Below are 22,569 nucleotides of genomic sequence, written 5' to 3' on the forward strand. Positions count from 1 at the left end.
TCTCATTCTTGTAAAACCAATGCTTTGTGTCAGGCTTTACATCAGCTCAAACTCAGAAGCAGCAAAGACTGTGGGTGTATTAGTAAAGTTTACTCACCTGCATGTTTCAGTAGCAGTTTGGCGATATCCATGTGTCCGTTTAGCAGGGCGTCATGCAGCGGACTGATTCCACCCACCTGGCTATTGAGCACAGGAGCAGGGCGGTGACGTAGCAAAGCCTCCACACACGCAGTGCTGCCATGGTTGCACGCTTCATGCAGAGGCGTCCAGCCTGCATGGTCTACATGCACCAAAAGAAAAAAAAATCCAAGCACAAATATTTATTATTATTTAAAACTTTTGGGGGTTAAAAAGCATAAATGCACTTTTAACTGACATTTAGAGACTTTAAATGGAAAATAGCAACTTAAGTGCAATGTTTTGCAAAGAATTTAATCACATTTCCCAAAATATGGTACCAGAAAACTGACTGAAGAGTCACGATGAAAGCTTAAAAGAGTCTTAATGCAGCGTTAGCAGGCTAACACACTCTGTTTTGGCTCATCTGTCAACTAGTTCTGTGGGCTAACAGCTCTGCTAGCAAACACACAAGCAAGGGCTAATTTGAGGAAGTCTGTGCCAAATCTGCGAGAAATTGACACCTTGCAAAGTGATTACATCTAATACTCTAAGTTATGCAGGTGACAGCCATTTTTTGAAAACTTTGACTTTTTATCAATGACTGATCTGTCTTTCTAGTGCCATAAGACAAAGGACATTATCACCACTGACCTGAGGCTGCTAAAGGCTAATTAGCTAATACCAATGTGCTGTTGGACTGCATAAAATTCTTGTTGGGGAGTTACAATAAGGCTGCGAACCATGGCCCATATACTTCTATATAATTATAGAAAAATCTGCATTTCCATATATGCTGATATACTGAAACACATAATTCCATCTTGTTTTACAGCTTACATTTTGAAATTAAAAACGGTCACGGACAGAAAAAAGCCCTAAAGATTAAAAATCAGACCATTTGGAGAACATCATAACATAGATTTGTTTTATCTGACAAGAAAGGACTCCAACCGAAAATGTCCTGCCTCGGTTAAGTCAGGCCTGGTTTAGGGAGACAACTGCAAGGTGACAGCGGTAATTTTACCATTTTTAGTTTTTAGTTCTGCCTGATCACATTTCGGACATCGCCTCTTGCATAAGCCCCCTACAAAGATGCAAGTTAATTTAGGCTGCTATTAAAGGGCTATTACAAAATTGGAGAAACCTTTGAAACAAGCACAACATTTCCATAAAAGGAGGGGAAGTCATTATATTTGACCTAAAGGGACAAAAGAGAGTCACTCTGAAATATCAAAAGGCATTCAATTCACTTAGCAAAGTCACCGTAAAGCTATAAATCTGAGCCTCCAAACCCATCCAGCTCTCTCTAGACACACCCTTTACATTTTAGCTAAAGGTTAACCTCAAATGATGACGCACACGCACTCCTATTTCTTCTCACCTCTTTTTTTTCCCCCCAATGTTAATCGCTCTTCGAAACCCTAGAGCAAACTGTGGGAGTGAAGTCAGATGACGGCGAGACAGAGGGTACAGAGAAAAGGGAAAGCGAGAAAGTCTTACCTTTAACGTTGACGTCTGTGCCAGGAAGCGCCAGGATCTGAAGCACTGTTTCCACTTGGTTCCTCTTGCAAGCTCTGTGGAGGAGGGTCTCTCCTTCGACCAGGACACACACAACGGACAAACACACCCAAAAGAGAGAAGAGGCGGAAGAGAAGAGAGAAATCCAAAATTAGGGTGTGCCCCGATGTCCTGCCCATTGTCCCCCTCCATATGGTGAACACACCAATAAAATACCACAGAAATGTCCCCAAACACCAAAAAAAAAAAAAAGCTGACCTAAAAAAGTACGACCCGCCAATGAGGATGCGATTTAAAGAGAGTGATGAGAAAAGGGGGGAGATCTTTCAAGGGAAAAAAATGGGAGGATGAAAAAATTAAAAGATGGAGAGTTGAACTATTTTTCCTCGCTCTTTTCCGCTTTTATAGACACAGAGATTTTCCACTTACACCCCGAGACCAACAAAGTTAATATCGGGGCAGTCGGCGAGTGAATGAATGTAGTGGTGAGAATGTAGTCTTGCTTCCTGTCCGCTCGTCCCTATATTGTTACTTGAGAGGAAGTTATGGTAGACAGCCCACGCACAAAGCCTCGAAAAGGATTCTTCACAGATCCAAGGTTCAAAAGCTCCGCTGGGCATTGCCAGTGTCGCCACGTGATATTTAATCAGCAAACTACCAGTGAACAGGCGTGGAAAAAAACTCTCAAGGATTCCATTTACATTTTTAAACACAATTTTCTTCTCCCCTCTTCCCTTTTTTCTCATCTTTACCCCGTCCCTCACTTTTTCCTGATACAATATTAAACCAAGAATATATTAGTGGGCCAGAGCCCCCTCTTTTCATGTATGGCTGAACTTCAGAGGGAAGTTAAAGGCCAAGCATGAGTGGCTCTGTGCTTGCCAGTATAATACAGGACTGCAAAGCCCATAATAAATGCTTTACTAGCTCTCCCCAGGATGCCACGCCTGTACAGGGGCTTCACTCCAGCGCGCACAGACTGGGGCAGGAAGGAGCGGGAGGGAGGAAACAGGGGGGCAAGAAAGAAGAAGCAGTGAAGGAGAGAGTGAAAGGGTTTCCTGCATTTCAAAGCATATAGGGGAAATATTGGAAATCCTATTCATTCTTAAGAATCCCTTTCTTCCAGGAGGTGTCTTTGAGGATGCAGAAGATGCATTAAATGTCATCCAGCGCTAGTAAAGAGGTTGCAGAGAGGAAGAAAAAAGAGGAATTGGAAGGACTGTTTATATCAAAAAGAGGATAATTTATGTTCTCCATAGAAAGTTGACAAGACCTTAACAAGCAGAACATAGCTCTCAAACATGTAATATATAAAATATTTCTCGACACATTTTAGTTGTAAGTGTCACATAATTTTTATTTTACACCGCGTAGTTTGCTTTGCAGCTTTATAAGATAAGAATTTTTCAATAGTCATTGAACAGGCTTTTGAAGGTTAAAAAAGTGTAATGGAATAAGCCAATGTCAACTAAAGAGGCTAGATGCCATTTAGATACAAAAATTCACTTATTTTAAAAACACAGCCTCTCAGAAGCAATGAGGACACAAACAATCTGATGAAGCAGGTACTTGACTGCAAGCACTTTCTCAGGTGGTGTATATATAATTTGACATGCAATCCCATGAAGGATATTTTTACTAGTTCAGTAACTGTATTGTGATTAAACAGTAATGTCTTTCTTTTAAGGCTATTCCGAATACCATTTTTGGGGCTTCGAATTTACCTGTGAACATTCAAAGCTTTTCTGGGAGGCAGCACAAACTATCATACTTTCCTTAACTTGCAGCCGTTACTTAAAGATGAACACCAACTAAATTAAGAATTCCAAAATGTTATTTCTAGAGTTGGGTGGATTTCGGGTTTTGCTGGTGTGCTGTACAAACATAAACCTACACTGTTTGATTTATGCAAACCGGCTGAACCCACATTTGTGATTATGTCACTTTCTGGCAATTATAAAAGTAGCCTACCACAGCGCTAAATCCAATTCAAACTGAGTTGAATGTGATAGATATATAACTATGTTTGTAAACTTATAATGGAGCAACTGGTGTCATACAGGTCGTGTTCAATTTCTGGTGAGCTAAGGCGGCCGGTGTGGCAACATGTGTGATCAAATATAAAATTTCAGCAGAGAGAGGGGAGGGGTAAGGGGGGAAACCGGCGCACGCTGTTTCTCTTGTACCACTTTCGCACCAAAATTAGCGCATGCAGGCTGGCTTTTTGAGTACAGGAAAACCTGCTAAATATTGCATTCCCACTGCCAGTGAACACCGCATGAGGCTGCCTTTCTGTCAGCTTTTGTGTGTGTGTGGGTTGTTTTGATGGTGTGTCTGTGTGACGTCCCAGATAGGCCAGAGAGCAGGTAAACAGTAGACAGCAGCAGGAACAGAGGTCTTTGAAAACGTTTTAGTGGTTTCTCCTTTTTATATATCTCTTACTTATTCAGTCTTTCTTTCAAAGTCAGCGCAAATGTATTTGGATCTGTGTTTTAGCGCTGCTCAGGAGGAGACAGATGAATTAGTGACAGCGCGTCATTGCATCATGCCGGTTAAGGGGCTGAAATTAACGCATTTAGTGGGTGTTGTAATCCCATCAATGCTGATTGGAGCCAAAGGTGATAAAAGTCTACTGCAGAGTCATTTGACCCGGGTGTGAATGCCGATTGTATGCATTCTCATTGCATTAAAAAGCCAGATGTTTGCGGGTGTTAGCTGATTTTTTTGTGTAGCGGGAATGAGGCTTTGGTGTGCTTATTTTTAAGGGTGATGAGAGAGAGAAGACATGGTTATTATTCTATTAAAAACATTAAAACTGCACCAAAATGGTAACATTTTGGATTTGAAGGCGACTGAAGAGCCTTTTCTGATTCAAAAAGTAACATTACAAATGTAGTAAGATGGCTAGTACGTTGCGTTACTCATCCATCTTTCAAGTGTTAACATCTCCAGTCTGATCTTGAGTGCACAGCTGGTAGCTACGTGGTCAGTTTATGTTAAGTGATAGGGTGCATATTTAATGCTTTCCGTGTGGAAAGAGAGATTCGGTGTTACACGATGCTACGTGATAGACACTCGTTTTCTGTTGGGACACGGTGGCATTATGTTCCACTCAGGATTGAATGCTGAATCATGTGGGTCACCTGGTAAAATTCTGTAAAACAGCCTGGTCCGATGTCTAGCTTAACATCAAACCAGTTTGAAAATTGTCACACTGGCCCAACCCTAGTTATTTTCATGGTCTGGGAAACTCTGGAGCTGTTGCATAGACAATGAGAGGAAGCCTGATTTTGTGAACCCAAAGAAGGTTTGTTTTCTTTTTTTTATACTCAAATGAGTTTCATTCTCTTATAGCGTTCTCAGTTCTGAAACAGAAAATGCACCCATATACTCAGATCATTTTTCTGGCTGCTCTCAGTGTCACCGAGAACCTCTTTATCAATTCACTGTCTATGGAGCAACTCCAGACTTTATACCCTGTGTCATCACAAATTTAGTCTTAGAGTCTTAGTACTTCAGTTTTTGAATTTGGGAGAACATCGATCATGTTCACTACCGTTTTTGGACTGTAGGAATTATGTATCAATTTTGAAAATTGCCATAGTTCCCCTTTAAATACTTTATTGTTATTTTTCATTATATTTTATCAAAAACAGTAACAAAATGTGTGATAAATTACAGCCATATGCCATAGAAACAAATATGTGCATATGTAGGCCTATAAAGAAATGAATGAATAAATATGCTAATGCTGAATAATGTTGGATTAATATTTCTCATTTCATAGCCTTTTTGGGATTTGGGGAGTAATGCATGTAATTAAAAAAACAGAATAAAAAGCGGAGCCTTTAAATAGCAATTTTGACATTGGTCACCAGGCCAACGGTAAAAGCTACGAAGCTTTCAAGACAGTTCTACTTGCTTCATAATCTTGCTTTTTTTGACTTCTTACAACTACTAAAAAACCTACCACAAATTCTGCCTTTTCAGGATCCCCAAGTTAACTTATCACAACACATTTGCAGATGATTAGCAGAAAATATACCATTCAGACACAAACTGCCGAATTACAATTAGGGTCACTACCCAGTTCAATCACCCACTATCACTACTCTGTAGTAATATTTTGACAATTTGAATTTCATTCTGAAAATGTGTTGCACTGTAAAAATCATATTAACTTACATATACAGTAAAAGTGCACAGTTGTTTGCAAGCATAATACCAGAAAGTAGGCACTAGTCATACAGTATCATCATCAGAAGCAATCAAGAGGCCAATCAGCGAAGCTTATATTTCCAATCAAAAAATCAGAAACACCCAAACAGAGGGTTGTGCTCAGTCCAAACTACAGTCCCTAATGAGTAAGCTGTACTGTGTGGCACGTCAGTGTTCTACATGGGCCGCTCTGCTATTACCGGGCTCTAAAACGCTGTGATTAAACACCCATTCTACTACACCCCATGTGTACACATCCTCGCAAATGCCAGGGCCAATCCACGCACTGTTAAATCACTTTAATGGCTCCAATTTGGACACAACGCCTCTATTATAGGGGTAATTGCATGCTCAGCATTTACAAGCACGGAAAGGATAAATCCGCCTGTCCTTTTCTATAAATCCCCTGTTTCACACTTTAATAGAAAAGTTAAATGTATGTGTTGCTCTTTATATCCCTCAGTCTGCTTGCAACACCCCTGTAAAGTGTCGCTTGGCCTGCCGATCCCTGGACCGAAAGCTGCTGGAAGCCTGTAACAATGCTATTTGTGAGGAATGTGTTAGAAAGGTATTCAGTGCCAGTTATATATGAAGACTTCTGCTGTCGCTGGCTCTAAGAGCAACACGTTAATTCCCCCAAATCGAGATTACCACACTGCAGCTTTCACAATGAATTACTGGCATTAACTCAAGTGACCATCATTTTTACATTCTACTGGTGTAGATTTTAATGTAGGATACCTCCATTTAATCAGTCAAAAACAACACTGGGCAGCAACAGCCCCTTGATGCCCTCCATTCTGCCAACAGGAAGTAATAAGACACAAACGCAGAGTGCACAGAAGTAAATCCACTGTGGTTTGGATTGTTTTGGAGAAAGCTGTCTGCCAAATGAACACATGCAAAAGTAAACAAATGCAATGTGAAAGCCAAGCTCACAAAAATCTTTTTCCTCAGTCATTTTTTTTGATGCACTATGGTAAAAACATATTTATGACACACACAGGTGCAGTAGGAATTTTGTGATTGATCAGGCACACATCCGAATCAATATTCACTCCAAAATCACTAGTTAGAAAAAAAAAAATCATAAAATAGATTGGGCAATTGAATTTACATCACTGAGACAGTGTTGTCACTGCCCAATCTGTATCGCATGGACTCCTGGTATAGTTTATGCTCCAGTCTTGCTCAGGGAGGGCAATATGGCTCAAATCTTCAATCACAGTATATATATCACAGTAACAATATTGTCACTATACTTGGGCTGCCCTTTGAAACTCGGAGACACGAATCATCAGTTGAAGACAGTCAACTGAGATTACTTTAAGTCACACAATTGTTTTTCTGTGCAGCAAAATCCGGGAACTAAAACGTCCCCATATTTTGCAGCGGAGTGAGTGCTTTCGACTTTCATGTTACTTTTTGCAGCTGCAGACATGCAGGCAGGGGCATGTAGGGAGAGAGAGAGACCGCACCGTAAAGTGAATAACTGGTGAATGTACATCTCACAACAAGTTAATAGGATACAGTCTCTGACTTTTGTTTATATCTAGCTTCGGCAAAACATGTCGTTATGCATTTGCATTCCCTTGTTAGTGCAATTAGCTTGTGTAAGATCTGAAATCAAAGCTGCTGTCACATTGATTGCCCCGCTGCGACCGTTCAGACATTAAAACTTTGTATGGAAAACAAAACAAATTATGGAATATTCGTATTGAACAGCCAAATTCAATTCGACTTACACTAGTTACACTACCCTACACTATACAGTAATTGTTCTGTAATTTCAATTAAGAAATAATTGTACCATATCGTACATAGTGCTGGGTATCAGTACCTGATCGGTACTTTAAGGTATCTACCAAAATAAACCAGTACGTAGTATCAAACCAAGTAAAATAACCCAGTACCAAGTAGTATCTAAGCATGTCCAGTCAAACAATACCAGTATTTGATTCTTTTTGCGCCGGGGGTCTACTTTTGGACTGTACCAACTGCATCCACCACTGAACAATTAAATACATGCTGACAGGATACAGCTCAACTCTGTTGTTAAACCTATTTATAACCATTAGGTTAAGTTAGTAGTGTAATGCTGACAGTTAGCCCTGTCACAGTGAGTGTATCTGAGTGGACTCTAACTAATATCCCCGGCAACAACTATAAGCCATATAGTCTGTGGTGTGGTGAAGTCGAGCAGTGTATTAACACAGTTGACATTTCAGCGAAGCAAAATGTCACCAAAATGTTCAAAAGTATGTCCATATTAAATGACACTTGATTCACAATATGGATATCACATTAAGTGCTCTATTAGTATTTGTAGAACTTTAAGTGTACTGGCACTGCTGCTGGTATCGTAATTTAACAAACAATACCCAGCCCTAACGGTAGGCTACCACATTCAATTATTTTGACTTTTATTTGGATCTACCATAAAAACAAAAAAAAAAGCCATGCGAGACAACACTTGAGCCAAAAACAAAAGACTCAAAACAGAAAAAATAAAATTCTTTCAAAATGGAAGTTGTAAGGTTTCTGGAAACAATAATTTCAAGTGTTACATATTTCTGAATTTACAACTTCAATTTCCTCCTCCATGTCTGCCCAGATGACGATACTTTGTGAGCCCTTCATGCAAGAATCACAAGATCACACTAGAATCCAACCCTGATTTGCTACATAGCTTGCCCAGAATAGTTCCCACAATAGAAATGTTATATGAGTATGTGAGTGAGACCTTCACTCAGGTTTAAGGTGAGAATTACATGCTCTAATGTTTAATTTAAAAAAGGGATAAGTTCTTGAACCTGTTAGAGTTGGACTTCTTTTTCAAAAGTAAGAAATGAATATGCTGTAACTTCTGACCATGATGAATATATTTTTATAGAAAAAGAACTACACTTTGATCATCTATTAAATACCATTTTTAAATAGCTATTTCTCACTGCTTGATAGGGTTGCCTGGAGTAGCTCTAAATTCCCAAGGACACCAAACCTAGCTTTTGAACTGAATGTTGAAACGTGAATGTTGACTTTAACGGTTTGGATGACACAGATGACACAAAGCTAAAAGCAAACAGATTTTAAGTGATGAAAAACACACAGCAATTCTTGTTTGACAATCTACATACATTCAGGCTGATTTAGATTGAAATCTCTGCTAAGTCTTCAGAGGCAACTATGGAGCTGAAAAAAAAGGAGAAGTTCATCCCAAATCCCTCAACCCCTCTCAGCTACTTTGACAAAGATACTGAGGTTCCAGGAGGCAAGACAGATGCTCCAAAGCAAAGAAGTGCAGAATATAAGAAAGCAAGCTTACATATGTGGGTGAAAAAGCCTGTGAGAGAACGAGGGGAAGGGAGAGAGAATGGGATGAGATGGGATGGGATGAGAGGGCGAGAGGGGAGGATGCTGTGCCGATGGTTCATCAAAAATTAATGCCGACCGCATCGGTATAGAGATCACGTAGTGGAAAAACAACACATGCCAACAGCCTTGAGTCTCCTGCCTCAGCTCTCCCTCCCCCCAACTCCCTCCACCCCTCCTTTGCACCAGCACAGGGCCTTTCTGATCAGGTGGAGGGTGGAGATATGAGCTCTGACACCTTCAAGAGTTCACACAGAGTACCATGCCTCTAATTGCAGGAAGTTCCACCAGTGCAGCCACTGTATATCTGCAGCGCTACCCTAATTGCTGCATTTAATATCCCTAAACTGGAGATCTGAGGCACACAGTGCGTACTAATATGTGTTATTGTTTTGTGTGAGGAAGTCATTATTTCTGTCCATGCCATTTATTTATTTATCTGTTACTTTTTTAAAAGGTGAATAAGACATGAGAAAAAAGCTAAACAAAACAAAGAGCGCAGTGTTGAATTTCAATGCGAAAAGAGCGAGTGGAGGAGGCGTAATGCGGCCCAAACTCTGCCTTGGAACATATACAGCAGGCTGGATTATGCAGCCGAGTTGCCTTAACAGCTGACTAGATGGAAGCGTGGTCCGATGCAAATCAATCACTCTCTCCATACATTATGTGCTCTTCATTAAACTGAAAGTGATGACAGAGCTATCATGTCCCTCTTTACTGATGACCTAGTGCAGTGCATCAGTCCATTAAAAGTCCGCTCCTTGCAAATGTGCAGCGATATTGTCAAGCAGCCGTGTGTGTGTGTGTGTGTGCATGCGTGTGTCTGTGGGCCATACCTGCTGCGTTGACTCTGTTCAAACCTCTGGGGATGTTCTCTTTCTCCAGGCTTGTTTCATGCAAAGAGCACTGAGCACTGTATGGAGACAAAGGACATGGTCAAACGAGCTATGAGAAAATATGCATGTGCCTATTCAGTAAGAGATTATCTGTGATTTACATAAACAAGTCTAAAGTTTCAACGAATGACCATTTCAGCATGACAATATGGAGACCTAGTGGTACAGAAAGTGGAACGGGCATCACTGCACTGTGAAAAGTGCTATTAGCAAATGAATCCTTCATGGCTTCGTATCATTTTATATGAAATCTGACAATATCTGTCAAACCCCTACTGTGTTGGCCACACACACACACACACTTCACACGCCCAATCCTCCATTCCCGTCTCCAAAGCACTTTTCCTCCCACTTAACGCCTCAAACGCAGAGACGGAGAATTCGATGTGAGCAAGCACATTAGGAGGAATAACTAGTAAAAGAAAGTGAAGCCTCTTCAAAGTAGTGGCGTGCTAATAGCTGTGGGCTGTCACTAGTCCTGTGAGTGGGTATGGGAGATCTGCCTGCATGAAGCCTGACAGGTGTCTGGAGTGTATATGTCTGTGCACGTGCGCGTGCGCCGCATTGAAGCGGAGTGCCATCCGTATTACAGGGAAGAGGCTTGTTCCCTGGTAATTGGCTTGTTCAGAAGCCAGGAAGGAGCTCCCAGCAGTGAGGAGGAAACACACGTCCTGTCACGTTGCTTGTTATTAGCAGGGACAAGGCTGAAAAGAGATGAGACGAGCTCTGTGTGTATGTGTGTGTGTGTGTGCATGAGAGAGTCCATAACTGGTATAAGGTTGTACCGCTTCTCATCTTGAACCACTTCACCCAAGTGTCCCCTGTCCATATAGGCTGGCAGCAGTGGAGGTTGACAGTACTTGGCTTGTACACGCCCCAGTCTCTCCTTCCCTCATGGTCTACTTTAGGAGGCCAGCATGCTGTCAGTGGCCCAGCTATCAGTTCTGGGCCTGGGGCAGCGCATGCCCTTGGAGGCTGACTCTCAAGTAACTTGTGAGCAATAATGGAAGTAATGGGGAAGTGCATGTCACATGCCAAAATAAGAAAAAAACTTAAGCATTACATTTCCCACTTAATTCTACCAAAAAGGTCATGGCAAAAAAAATCTACTTCATCTGTCTCCATTTTTGAAATATTTGTGGAGTTACAGGGTTTCCCACACATTAATTTATTTGCAGCGGCCCGCCACTATTAAAACATCTGTTGCCACAAATACATTTTTTATTTTTGGAGCTGAACCGTTCATTAGGAGCGTTGTTGAAATATATGTACTGTTAGGTTATTCACTGAACCACACTCTCTGAGTGCAGTGCGTACTCTTGGCAAAAATGGAGCAGCAGAACATTAGGCGCATTGAAAGTGAAACCTAACCATTAATTCCTCTGGGTCTAAAAGTTTTGCATTCACTCACAGCAGCTGCTCCTCTATCCGATCTGATCTGATCAGCTCTGAACGGATCAACAGATCAATTATCCACCTGTGAGTCATAAACTACAGCTGAGGAACAAAAGAACTAATGGAGAGCTCTGCCTGTGCTGCATTCACAGACCTGCAAAAACCTCTGAATTTAGAGAGGTGACACTGAATGATACAAAGGGACACACTTGAAAAGAAAAAGAAATTGAAAGTTTGCTGTCATTGTCACCCCCACCGACAACAGCTGCTAAGGCCACAAACAGACTAATTCTGTTGGAAACACTGAGCTGAACTAGTTACAGGCTGTTCTTAAATCCAGCTGACATTGACTACATGCAGGTCTGCTCAAAAGAGATGGGGCCAAAGTAATGACATTGTTAAATGGCTTGAAAAGATAACAGCAATACAGTTTGATGAAACCAGTTTGATTGAACCAGCAGGAGAAAAATGTAGCTCCCCTTCTGCTAACAGCACTCACTGCCACGCAGCCAGCCGGCAAGTCAAACGGCCATCTCAACAGTCGGTCAATCAGCGGGCCTGTCAGCTTGGTATGACTTGGACGTGTGCCCTGATACCAGCCTGTCTGTTGGTGCAGAAGCAGCACACTCGCCATCTCACACACGACGACTCCAGCAGTCTCAAGTGAAACAGCCTAATGCGTTCTAACAGCCAGAAATGAAAGATGAAGGGGTCATGTGGCTCCTCTCAACCTTTCTGACCTGCTCCTGCTCTTTTCATATATCCAATACCAAACATCTTACCAGGACTTTTCTCTTGCGTTCTACCAGCAGTTTGAAAAGGCAGATAAAACAGAACTGAAACCATTTTCTAAAACCGATACTTCTCTGTTAAATCAAAACTGTGCTATTTAAACTCAGACTTTTAAAGGATGTTTTTTTTATGTCTTATCTTGTTAAGGACTATGAATAACTGACAAGTGCTCTAACAATAAATATAGTTGATTTCTTAAAATAAAATATTTAAATTATTTTACTGCGTCACAGCAGCTCCAACAACATAGTGAGTTGTATTGAAAATGCTTTCAGAGTGAGGAGTGTGTCAGAATCATACATGCTTCAGCTCAAGATGTGTTAATTGATTAAGAGTGTCGACATCACTGAAAACACATATAATATTGTGAAGTCAAGCGTGAAAAATGAGGAAACAAGATTTCCTTTTGGTTTCTGTACTCGATTCATCACAGGCTTTGTCATTTTGATTTCATTCTTTCTTTCAGGGTCAAATGATTTTACATGCCCTTTGGCATTTCTTTATCTCATCCGCACAGATTGCATTGCCTTGTTTTATTCAGTTCCTCTCATGTCGGTGTCAAAACAAACTAAAACCTTAAAACTGGGGGGAAAGAAGAAAGTAGAAGGAGTAAAAAGCAGTGATGGAGGGAAGAGGGGATCGGGTCAGTGCATGAACCAGTAGCCTTCACATGAACCTGCTCTCTGGTGGCGCCTGCCCTTCTCCAGGCCAACTACCTGCTGGTGGAGCAGCAGATGTCTGATAGTATGGACTGTGTGTGTGTGTGTGTGTGTGTGCGCGCGTGTGTGTGTGTGATTGTATTCAGAGAGGGATTTAGTATACGAGGGCAGATCAAGAGAGGTGAATAAAAGGGGGTAAAGGCTGAGAGCTGGTGGTCGTAAGGGAAGGCACAAAGGCCTGATGGGATATCCTAGTCTGTCTATCTGTCGGCTCCCTGTCCAAATCAGACACAGCACTGTGTGTGTGTGTGTGTGTGTGTGTGTGTTTGAGGAGGGGGGGGTCTAACCTCCCTTTGCACCCCTCCTGTCAGCCAGCACACACTGATAGGATCAGACCTGGGCATGACCCATCACATGCCAACTCCTCACGCTCTGTCTGACCTCCATTTGCCTCTCTCCAGCTTTCCCTCAGTCCCTCCATTCATGCGTCTCTGCTCCTCACCCCCACCCAACCACCCACACACCCACACACCCACACCCACACACACACACACACACACACACACACACATTCATCCTCTCTCCAGGTGTTCCTTTGTTCCTTTTCACTCACATTTCTCATCGGGCCTGTACATTTTCACCCGTTTTGCCCTCAAATCTATGGGTGGAAACCTAACAATGGAGGTAGAGTCGACTGCTGGTTGAATAGTTTGGTTGTTTTAGCCACACAAAAAAAGATTCAAAGATAAATGAAAGACTGATACAGCTAATTTGATCTTTAAGCCTGGGTGAAATCTAACCAGCAACATGTACACTATTCAACAGCAGTTTTTGTTCGTTTTATCTATTCCCTTTAAATGTGCACTCTTCCTTAAAGCTACAGATGGTAACTTTTATGAATATACTTTTTTTGTCACATTTGCTGAAACTGCATTGTTACAAAAAGTATTAAATGAGGCACATAGTCTGTTGAAAAATAGATAATGTCCCTCTTCCTCCTATTGCCTCTAATGGCATTAACTATAATCTTACACTGCTTTCGAACTAATCAAATATGAATCAATATTCTATTACTGTACTGTTTAGTGTACTGTTTTGCTGTAAAATTAGAACTTTTTTTTACATTTGTTTATTTTGTGTAAAATGAGAGTAAAAAAAAGTGTGTGCCCCAGCCACTATATTGGAGATAGTAAAGCGATATCCCTAGCACCGACTAGACCATCTTTCTTATTTTCTAGCTTAACAGCACACTAAAATATGTTTCCGTAAACATCTGAGGTGAGAAATATGCAATGCAGCCAAGGAATCTTGAATCATACTTGATCAATGCTGCCTATTTTGACAGTTAGACGCAGTTCACGAGCCATGATTGACATGATTGACAGCAGCTTTAGAGACTCATCAGGCTGTGATTGGTTGTTTTTGTTCATGTGCAGTAAGGCCATTTTAAGCAATTCAAAGGGGGCAGAGGAATGATTTTTATTTCAGTAAATGAGACAAACAGTTGTTTTTATTAGAAATTACCAACTGCGGCTTTTAATAAACTTTTGGTGAAGCAACAAACCACAATTGGAGAGAACGTAATGACTGGATTTATCTCAAAAAGGGTTAGGCAACTGGTTATTTGCAGAGACTCAAGGATTTTTCCTGCTTATATAAATCTCAAGCAATTAGCCTAAGTGTTTTTCTGACCACCTACGACACTGAGTCTCAAGAGAGAAGAGCAGCAGACCTGTAATGATCTGCACAGACTGCCATTTGAAATTCCCTAGCTGATCTTAAAACATAAGTAAATTTACTTAAGGTGTGGTAGTTTAAAGTGTAAGACAGGACTGAAATAAGAAAGCATGTGTAATTTAATGTATTAAGTTATTAAGAGTAAACTATCAGCCTGAGTGCAGCCCTCCCCTCTGCTTATATGTCCTCACATGTTCCCCTTCAGGCTCTTCTGAAAATGTACCTGAAAGACTGACAGTGGTTAAGACGGGCAGCTGTGTGTAACTGACCTGCAGCCGGTCCCCTGGCTAGTGCAGCTGTGGGAGGTGGGTCTGGTCCTGAGACAGGCACCTGTGGGACTCTGAGCTAAACCTCCCAGAGCAGGCAGGTAGGACAGCATCTGTCAGAAGTCATACAGACACACACAAGGTTAGACAGTGCCTTTATATTACAAGTGGATGTCTGTGTGTCTTACGGAAACTGAGGAAACACAAAGACATCAGCACTGAGTGAGAAAGCCAGATGTTTTACTGTAATGTATCATAATGGGTAGACCACACGAGCCAACATTGTGTCTCTAGCAGAGAACTGTAATATAATCTATACCAATTTTCACGCTGCCATGTGAACTACTGCAGTACATCTGTATTTTATGCCTTTTTAGCATAACACAAAAGCAAAGTCGGAAAATGAAACAAAAATAATTACAACTGGTTTATTAATCAACATCTTTCTAAATCATTATGTTGTTAGTTTTTTACAACTGCTTTCTTTCTTTTTTTATTTCCTACAAACATTGGTGTGTTTGATACATGTAGTATGAGAATTTTAGGATCTTACATGCTCTTATTTTGCCAAAAACATTTTCAAAGCAAATTCAAAGCAAATTGATTTTTTTTTTCCAGTGAATGAACTGAAAATGGGAGCCAAAGGAACTCTCCAAACTTACACTTTACAAAATGTCACTCATACTCCTCTTGACTTACTAAACTAAGCAGCACATGTTGTGATTTGCACAAGTAAGAAGTGCAGGCCTCAAATTATGTTGAAGGCCAAATGACTACAGGACTGATAAAAAAATGGTTTCCCATGGGTTAGTAATGGGAAATATGAGGTAAGTGAGGAACAAGAAACAGTCACAAACACACACATTCACACACAGACCATTTTCTTGAGAGAGAGGGGTTCATCTCCAACTGTGAATCCATTTCTGCAGCAAAGACTCCTGAATATGGCATCTGTTATCACCAACTTAAGTCTGGTAGAGCGAATCCTGACAACCAGCTCTGCCAGACCCAACGGAGAAACATCTACAGGACAAAACAGAGGGACAATACATCAGAAGAAGACTATGTCTTTATTGTCATTGCACAAGTACAACAAAATTGAAATACCAGGTACCAAACTTCAGTGATGGACTGACTGACTTATTTTTTTCTATTTAATTTTATACCCTGGCTTATAACAGCAAAATGCTCTGCTAGGTCTTTTAGACCCTTTTCCACCAGGCTCCGGTTCAGTTTGAAGTGCTGCTGACACCAGAACTCCACCAGCACAGACAGGAGGTCCAGCAGGGTGTCCGCCAAATGCAGCTTCTGCTTCTCGTCCCTCTCAGTGTGGTCCTACAGTGAGGATGAACAACATCACAGCATGGAGTTAGCAAGCTCTAAGAGGAGGTGAGGAGTAACTTTGTAAATCTGGTCTGAACACAAATCTGACCCAACTGGCATTCTTCTGAGGTGATATAACACACTTTCCCCATGTTTTTACCTCAATGACAGCCAACACCAAGAGTTGGGTTAGTTGTTTCACAGCTTGGGACAACAGCGTGGAGCGCTCCCACACAGTCCAGAAGGTTCCATACAGCAGAGATCCTGCTGCTGAAGCCTGAGAGACTCCGCTTCCCTCAAGCACCATCAAATCACTGAGCCAGAGAAGAGAAGGGGTGGATGAGGGAAGAATGAACCAACCAATGTAAGTAGCAAATACAATTATTGTAAGAACAAAAAACAGTGGTGTAAACATATTACATGGAGTTTTTTGGAAGTATCAAACAGCTGTTGACTTAAAGGTTTTGTGCAAACATAAAATATTCCACATCTAGTTTCATTCAAGTCTTGCAGTGGCATATCTTTAAAATAGACTCTAACCAGTTGTAGAAGTATGTAACTTCAATGCTATGAATGAAAATCTTCCGACATCTTTGTGTAGCAGCACACACTAGCAAAAATAACACGATTCATTTGAATTTCTGGAAAGTAAATCATAATTGCGATAAAATTCCTCTTTAACTCTGTCCATGCATAAACAATAAGCTGAAAAACAGAAAGACTGCAAATATCAGTTTATATCAAAGTTACCCAGCGCTGACAGAATGGAGTTCCCCCTGGAAGAGCTTGAGGAAAAATGCCAGGAGGTCACTATGGAATTGTAACAGAGTTGGCAGGGCAGGTCCAGGGAGTGGGTGACAGGTGAGCTCACCAGACAGGCAGTAACTGAAAGAATACAAGGAAACAGAGAAACAGAAAATATATCAGAAATTATTTTTTTCTACTTTTACACTTAAATTGAAGCGTATTTGACGTGACAGAGCTGTCTTAGTCACTGTCCACCATCGTCTGCTATCAACATCATTATCTTCTTCTGCACTGCATTGTTGCACTGTGGGGATTTCTACTCCCAGCATAGTGTCCATTATTTGCATACTGTAATATTACCAAAAATATTATGCTTTTTACTTACTGTTTGTTTCATATTAAGGTTTTACAAATATCTAAAAAGATCTCACAGATGGTTTTAGCACATTAAATAGCATGCTAGTATGAAATTTTAAACCTTAAAGTGCAATTTCTTTTGAGAAATCTCATTTCATATAAAATTTACCTGATGGCTGTCTTGAGGAAGGGCCACAAGCCTGTTTTACAATGAGGACATTGCAACACCTGGGTAAAATATTTTTTCACTGTGCTGGGGGCTAGCCAAGGAGGGTTGGTAACAAGCAGGTTATGCATGACCTGCTGGAAATTCCTCAGGAAGACAGATGTGGCATTACCCTATGACATAGTGAAAAAGACAACAATTTAAGTTTGACAAGTTCGTATGCTTGAATGCACTGTAAAAAAAAATGTCAAACACACAGCACCGTTTATTCCAGTGACAGTGACAAAAAAAGCCAAAAATGCAGCTACCAGAATTCTCAAAATGTAATGAAAAAGGGTATACTTTGATGCAGCTTCCTGAGGCTAATGTAGCAGCAGGTGGGGATTTCTGCAGTCTGGTAATTCTGGTCCTACCTGCTGTGCGTACTCTAAGAGGGAGACCAGGTATGACGCCGGTGGCAGCAGGCCTGGGTACACAGCACTTCTGATTGAGTCCAGGGCTTCAATGAAGAGACCACACTCTATCATAGTACCAACATTACTGAAGTCTGTTTCTGTAGCCTGGAGGAATAAAAGAACAATGATGAAACGTAAAGAGGTATATGGAAAGGAGAAGAAAACATTGCACTCAAACAGACGGACGGCAGAAAGAGGAGGGCAGGAGGGTAATGGGAAAAGGAAGTGAATGGGCATCAGAAGTTCCTGGAGGTCATTTCTAAGTGTCTGTTACTGGCAAACAGCATATGGATTTAGAAAGTGCAGAATGGAAATACACGAGCACTTATAATAGCAATCTGATGGAGATCCACTTGGGTAAGGTATGGACAGGACAGTGGAGAGTATTGTTAATAGGCCTGCCAATCAAAACTCTCAGATCGGCTGACAGTGGTGGTTAAATCGGTGACCTGAATATGATGTGCCCTTGCTCTCGATGTCACTTTCCATTGAAATGTATGACACAAAGGAAATTGAATGACCTGATCTTCTTGATGAAAAACATAGTTATTTTAGAGATGTATGGTAGTGATCGAGGGTGGGTATGTATGCATGTCTACCTGGGACTGTGGACGGTATGGGTCATGGTAACCCATGAATTCAAGGAAGCGCAGTCTCGGCCCGCCCTATAGCAAAAGAACCCATTAGCATTGTCAAATACAACAGAGGGAAAAAGGGTCGTTCAAGTGAGCAGAATATAGACCACCTAAGAGAAACTATGCTTCAGACACCATCAAACATATCCAAACCTCCTGTTTGATGACATAGTCCCTGAGCTCCGTCTCCAGCTTAGAAAGGTCCACATCAACGATGCTGTCCTTCTTCAGCTTTGCTGGATGATCAGCCGTTATCTCAAACATATCCACAAAATTGCTCTGCCGGAGAAAAAAAAAAAACACTAGAATGTTTGAGACTTTTCGGCTAATATTCCTATATTCAAAAAAACTTTCATATTCCTTTCAAAATAAAAGCCTTTAAGACTAGAGTGCTGACTGCACAGAAATTAAATGGATCAATGAGATGCCTGATAATCAGGACCGTTTCTAACATAAATTAGTCTGACATACCCCAAAGAGATGCTGGACAATGTGGCTAACAGGGTAGCAAGGAGCACTGTGGGATTTTGAGTCCTCTGTGAAGGGTTTAGCCATGACATGAGTGACAGAGGCGTGAGATGGAGGAGGGCTATGGTATACTTTGGCCCTGCCTGCTTTTAGGAGCCTGGGAAAGATTAAACTCATTAGGTATCATATTCTGCAACATTTTATTCATGCATGGGTGTTGTTGTGATTGGCAATGACACCTCACCGCTTGAACATGGCCCTGCGTGTGGGCTCTTGGACCATGAGGAGGACCCTCCAGCCCTGGAAGGCCCCCGCTAGTCTCCCACTGGCCACCTTCTCCCTCCACTGCCTGACCGGGTAGAAAGAGGACGTGGCTCCTGTGGAAATGGCAACTTCGTAGGGTCCCTCTGGGAGCCAGGAGCCATTCTTAACACTGTCCAGCACATATTCTGGAGTCACAACCCACTTTCCTGGTCAAATCAGATGAAAGAACAATGGTGTTGAGTCAGACTTGATGGACACAGTGAAGCATTGAAAGTAGTTCAGTTCGATGAGCAGTCTTGATAAAATCAAGATGATCAGATATGAGTTATTTTTCATCATTATAACAATAACCATCAGGACTGACCTGCAGCACAGGCTGCCAAAAACTTCTCGCTGGACAAAACCTGAGGGATTATGAGATGGGTGCTGGCGTGCTGATAGACCTTAAAGATAAACATGGCATCATTCTCATGACATGTAACAAACAATATTAAATAGCAGACGACTAGACTCAGGTTTTAAATAAAATTGATTCCCAAAGGTGAGGCTGGATGATATGGCTGAAATTAAATGCTCGTTCCAAAAACTAAGTTCCACTGTTTAGCAGTTGACAAGGCCAAGGTGGTGCTGTGCTATGGCTACTTGCTACATTTGTTGATTGTATGCACTGTATATTGTGGGTCATGTTTTTGTTTTGTGGGTGTTGTTGTCTGAGCACAAGCCTTCATTGTCACTTTTTATACATGGCAATAGTCTTAAACTTGATCAGGCAAAACTATTCACATGCAAAAAAAACCAAAAAAAAAAAACACTGTTATAACTGGATGTAATTACAGTTAGCTTGAAATCATTGATTAACTTCATTAGCTGTCTCTGTGAGAATTATACTGCAAGTTTTAGACTTGAACTAAAATAAAGAAGGGCTAGTTCACATAATTTATACAACACTGAATTAATCTTTTAAAAAATGTACTCCATATAATATATACAATGATTCAAACTCTGTAAAAATGTATCATGAGGTGTTTAAACCATAGTCTCAGAACAAGGCTATCATTAAAGTTACTGCAGTAGAACACACCCCTGACAGGAGCCAACTTGCAGTAAGAGTGACTGCTTTCAGAAAGAGGCAAATTTTATTGCATGTTTACTAAGAACACAAAGATGAAAAACCACCGCATTTGCCTACTTAGTGCAGTTATGTGCATGACACACACAATACAATACTGCCAGTCCTTGTGACTGAATGCAGGTCAGCACTGCACTGTCTGATTTATTCATTACATCACAGTTAGTACTGTGATATAATGAAGCACTTTCACAGGAAGTGGGTGCTATAGGAATAGAAAGGAGATTAAAAATCTCACAGTTTAAAACAAAAAACTGTTAGGCTTTTAGGCTTCATGCAATACCTGACAGACCTAATGGTTTTTGCTTTGCTGGCTAGTTACCAGTTTTCGGACATCACCGAGGGCTCTGGTTAAAGTGTCTCATATTCAGTAAATAGTCTTGGGTAAGGTGCATCTGCCTTTTCCCCTAAAATCTTGTTTCAGGGATCTCTACTTACTGAGCCACCTATGTATGTTCCCCCCAGCTGCTGGATGCTCTGGACCAAAACTCTCTTCTTCTCACGGACCTTGATCCCAGAGATCTGGAAAACGTGCGTGCTGCTCGCCATCCTGACGACGAAAATAAAGACGTGACAAAGTGAGACCTCAGTCGATGCTGCAATTCTTGTTTGACTGGATCACATGGTTTGCCATGTTTAACTGTACCTTAGCACACAACTGAAAAAAAAAACAGGAAGGGGAGCATTTGCATTGTTCGATTTGATTATATGTTTAGGGCGTTTAATTTGGCTAAGTCAGGTAGTTAACGTTACACACGGGACCTAGTTACTTGCAAACAAAACCATGTGGAAAAAAAACTTTCTGCCTTAAGAAATGATTTAAATAACCTGTCAGCTTAAGAGTCTTAGCATTGATTAAATTACCAAACAATGAGTTGAGTCTTGTTCATCCACCAGTAATCGATTCCCTGTAGTCTTAATCACAGTTGACTACCTTTCCTCATACCACCGATGTAAACTCTGATGTCCTCCCAGTTACGTATAGGCGCGCCAAAACTCTGACATATCTGACACTGATATAGCATAAAGTGAGCAGTGTTTTATACCAGCGTTTTGATGCTTCTTCCGGAAATATGTTTAACTGCGCAAAGACAGATTCATAACAACTCAGATCATTACTGTTAATAACCGGTTGATAGATGTTAGCGAGTTCACCGCCCAACTGCCGTATGTTGACAGCTTCGCGGGATAGCTTACTATCACGAAGAGGGGAGATTTTTCATATCGGACTAAATATTTGTACCAATTATCAACTCTAATATGACTACACATTCGACTCAAAAGACGTAAAAGCACATTAAGATTGTGTATTTTGCAGACCGTTATCTAATATTGGTAGAAAACGCATTTATTGACGTATACATGGAGTTATTTCCCCCCATTTGGTTTGTTAGTTGAAATCTTCCAGAGAGCGGAAGTTTTCACAGAGCGACTTCCAGGTTGTTGTCACGGACGCTTTCTATCCCCGGAAATAACGACAATAACATATCATACTGCACTGATTGATTAGCGGAGATCGATCGATTGCAGTAACTTGATTCTGACGGAGAGGCTTCTCGTGAAACCGCACGGCTGTTTGCAAAAACGGCTCCATTAACATTCAGTGACGGCGATAGATAAGCTCCCCAGCGCTGCAGTTTAATTATACTGACCTACGTGGTGGCATATTTGCTGTTGAATTGTCTTGGTTTGCCGTTTTGTTGTAGTTACAACGAGCTGCCGTAGGCACATGTTTGCAATAGGGGACTCAGAAATGACGGTGGTCATGTTTTCCCAACGTGTGCTGGATTGACATTAAACTAGAGACGAATACAAAGGAGCTTATGAGAGGTAAGATGCACAAAACATGCATGTGTTGTCGCTCAAAGTAACACTGAATCAGTACAGGCGCCACGTGAACTCACTGCGTTTTGTCAGTCTGCAGTTTGCGCTAATTCTTTGTTGCATAGAGCTGCTGTGGTCTAAAGGATGTGTCTGGTCACATGGCCAAATACCACCACAAGATAAACAACTATGTATGGTCTCTCTCTCTCTCTCTCTCTCTCTCTCTCT

The 22,569-nt window shown here is 41.2% G+C and overlaps 2 protein-coding genes across 6 annotated transcripts in view; one reads left to right on the forward strand and one right to left on the reverse strand.

Annotated features, from left to right (window-relative positions):
* The window catches only part of slf1 (SMC5-SMC6 complex localization factor 1), a 37,338-nt gene extending 15,679 nt beyond the window's left edge, over positions 1 to 21,659 (reverse strand). For 3 of the 4 annotated variants that reach the window (XR_006105902.1, XR_006105903.1, XM_042488199.1), the window contains exons 1-17: positions 21,382 to 21,659; positions 20,956 to 21,067; positions 19,753 to 19,831; positions 19,369 to 19,594; positions 19,128 to 19,281; positions 18,810 to 18,935; positions 18,621 to 18,686; positions 17,980 to 18,126; positions 17,570 to 17,739; positions 17,047 to 17,181; positions 16,457 to 16,610; positions 16,140 to 16,308; positions 15,851 to 15,996; positions 14,977 to 15,086; positions 10,065 to 10,141; positions 1,621 to 1,713; positions 98 to 280 (exon numbers count right to left, since the gene is read on the reverse strand). Coding sequence is in view for 2 of the 4 variants with exons in the window: in XM_042488199.1 (XP_042344133.1) it covers positions 98 to 280; positions 1,621 to 1,713; positions 10,065 to 10,141; positions 14,977 to 15,086; positions 15,851 to 15,996; positions 16,140 to 16,308; positions 16,457 to 16,610; positions 17,047 to 17,181; positions 17,570 to 17,739; positions 17,980 to 18,126; positions 18,621 to 18,686; positions 18,810 to 18,935; positions 19,128 to 19,281; positions 19,369 to 19,594; positions 19,753 to 19,831; positions 20,956 to 21,067; positions 21,382 to 21,407 (2,173 nt within the window). In the remaining 2 variants the exon portion in view is untranslated. The remainder of the gene's footprint in view (positions 1 to 97; positions 281 to 1,620; positions 1,714 to 10,064; positions 10,142 to 14,976; positions 15,087 to 15,850; positions 15,997 to 16,139; positions 16,309 to 16,456; positions 16,611 to 17,046; positions 17,182 to 17,569; positions 17,740 to 17,979; positions 18,127 to 18,620; positions 18,687 to 18,809; positions 18,936 to 19,127; positions 19,282 to 19,368; positions 19,595 to 19,752; positions 19,832 to 20,955; positions 21,068 to 21,381) is intronic. The other variant, XM_042488200.1, reaches the window with a different exon arrangement.
* Positions 21,660 to 22,002: 343 nt separating this feature from the next.
* Positions 22,003 to 22,569, forward strand: part of kiaa0825 (KIAA0825 ortholog) — a 130,933-nt gene continuing 130,366 nt past the window's right edge. For both annotated transcript variants that reach the window (XM_042488197.1, XM_042488198.1), the window contains exon 1: positions 22,003 to 22,347. The gene's annotated coding sequence lies outside the window, so the exon portion shown is untranslated. The remainder of the gene's footprint in view (positions 22,348 to 22,569) is intronic.

Source organism: Plectropomus leopardus, chromosome 6, assembly GCF_008729295.1.
Source record: "Plectropomus leopardus isolate mb chromosome 6, YSFRI_Pleo_2.0, whole genome shotgun sequence".
NCBI lineage: Eukaryota > Metazoa > Chordata > Actinopteri > Perciformes > Serranidae > Plectropomus > Plectropomus leopardus.